The sequence below is a fragment of the Sinocyclocheilus grahami genome, unplaced genomic scaffold (genome assembly GCF_001515645.1).
Source record: "Sinocyclocheilus grahami isolate Dianchi unplaced genomic scaffold, SAMN03320097.WGS_v1.1 scaffold6314.1, whole genome shotgun sequence".
Taxonomy (NCBI): Eukaryota; Metazoa; Chordata; class Actinopteri; order Cypriniformes; family Cyprinidae; genus Sinocyclocheilus; species Sinocyclocheilus grahami.
This window is the reverse complement of record NW_015510768.1, coordinates 17,632-18,287: the sequence shown is the minus strand read 5'-3', so window position 1 is coordinate 18,287 and position 656 is coordinate 17,632. Positions and strand designations below refer to the sequence as shown.

General features: G+C 38.7%; 1 gene segment (V, D, J or C); it reads right to left on the bottom strand.

The window, feature by feature from the left end:
- Window positions 1-9: 9 nt before the first annotated feature.
- LOC107577540 (T-cell receptor alpha chain V region RL-5-like) lies at window positions 10-446 on the bottom strand (the record flags this gene model as incomplete). The annotated part of the segment is given in 2 exon segments: window positions 10-305; window positions 407-446. Coding segments are annotated over 2 exon segments (336 nt in total), but the record flags the coding sequence as incomplete, so codon positions are not given.
- Between the last annotated feature and the right edge of the window lie 210 nt (window positions 447-656).

The window sequence follows — 656 nt, the reverse complement described above, 5'->3', positions numbered from 1 at the left end:
TCCTGTCACTGTGGGCTGCAGGGCACAGTAGTACAGAGCAGAATCTTCCAGCTTTGTAGTAGATATGCTCAAATTCATAAGCTTGATTCCTTTATCGGCCACAGCGTACAGACGAAGCTTGGGCTCTGAATGACCGTTGCTCTCCGTGTGAAAAATGATATTCTCAGGTTTGGATCGGGGATACTGACGATACCACTGTAAATTCTGAACATAGCCACTGTAGTTGCAGGAAAGAGTAATATCTTTTCCTGCCAAAACATACTGCTTTGTGAGGAATGGTGTTATCACTTCAGCATCAGCATTCTCTGTTTAAAAAAAAAAGTGTAAGCAGTTATTGTTTTATTGACACATTAACATTCAAAAAATTTATTTTTCTATTTGGAAGTTATTCTTATAAATCACTTACCCTTAAGAGGAGAAAATACCAAGAGGACCAGGAGAAACATCTACACCAGCAAGAAACAAAAAGGCCTTTGTGACTTTCCTCAACTAACTCAATTTATGTCTGCTCTGCGTGCTGTTTTGAAATGACTGAACCTAGAGCGCCACCTTCTGGCAGACTGCATGTTAAATTGAGGCATTAACAGCTTTTTCCTGGATGTTTCAAAAGTTGCAAATAATATATTGCAAGGTTATTGTACAGTAACTTGATGAAA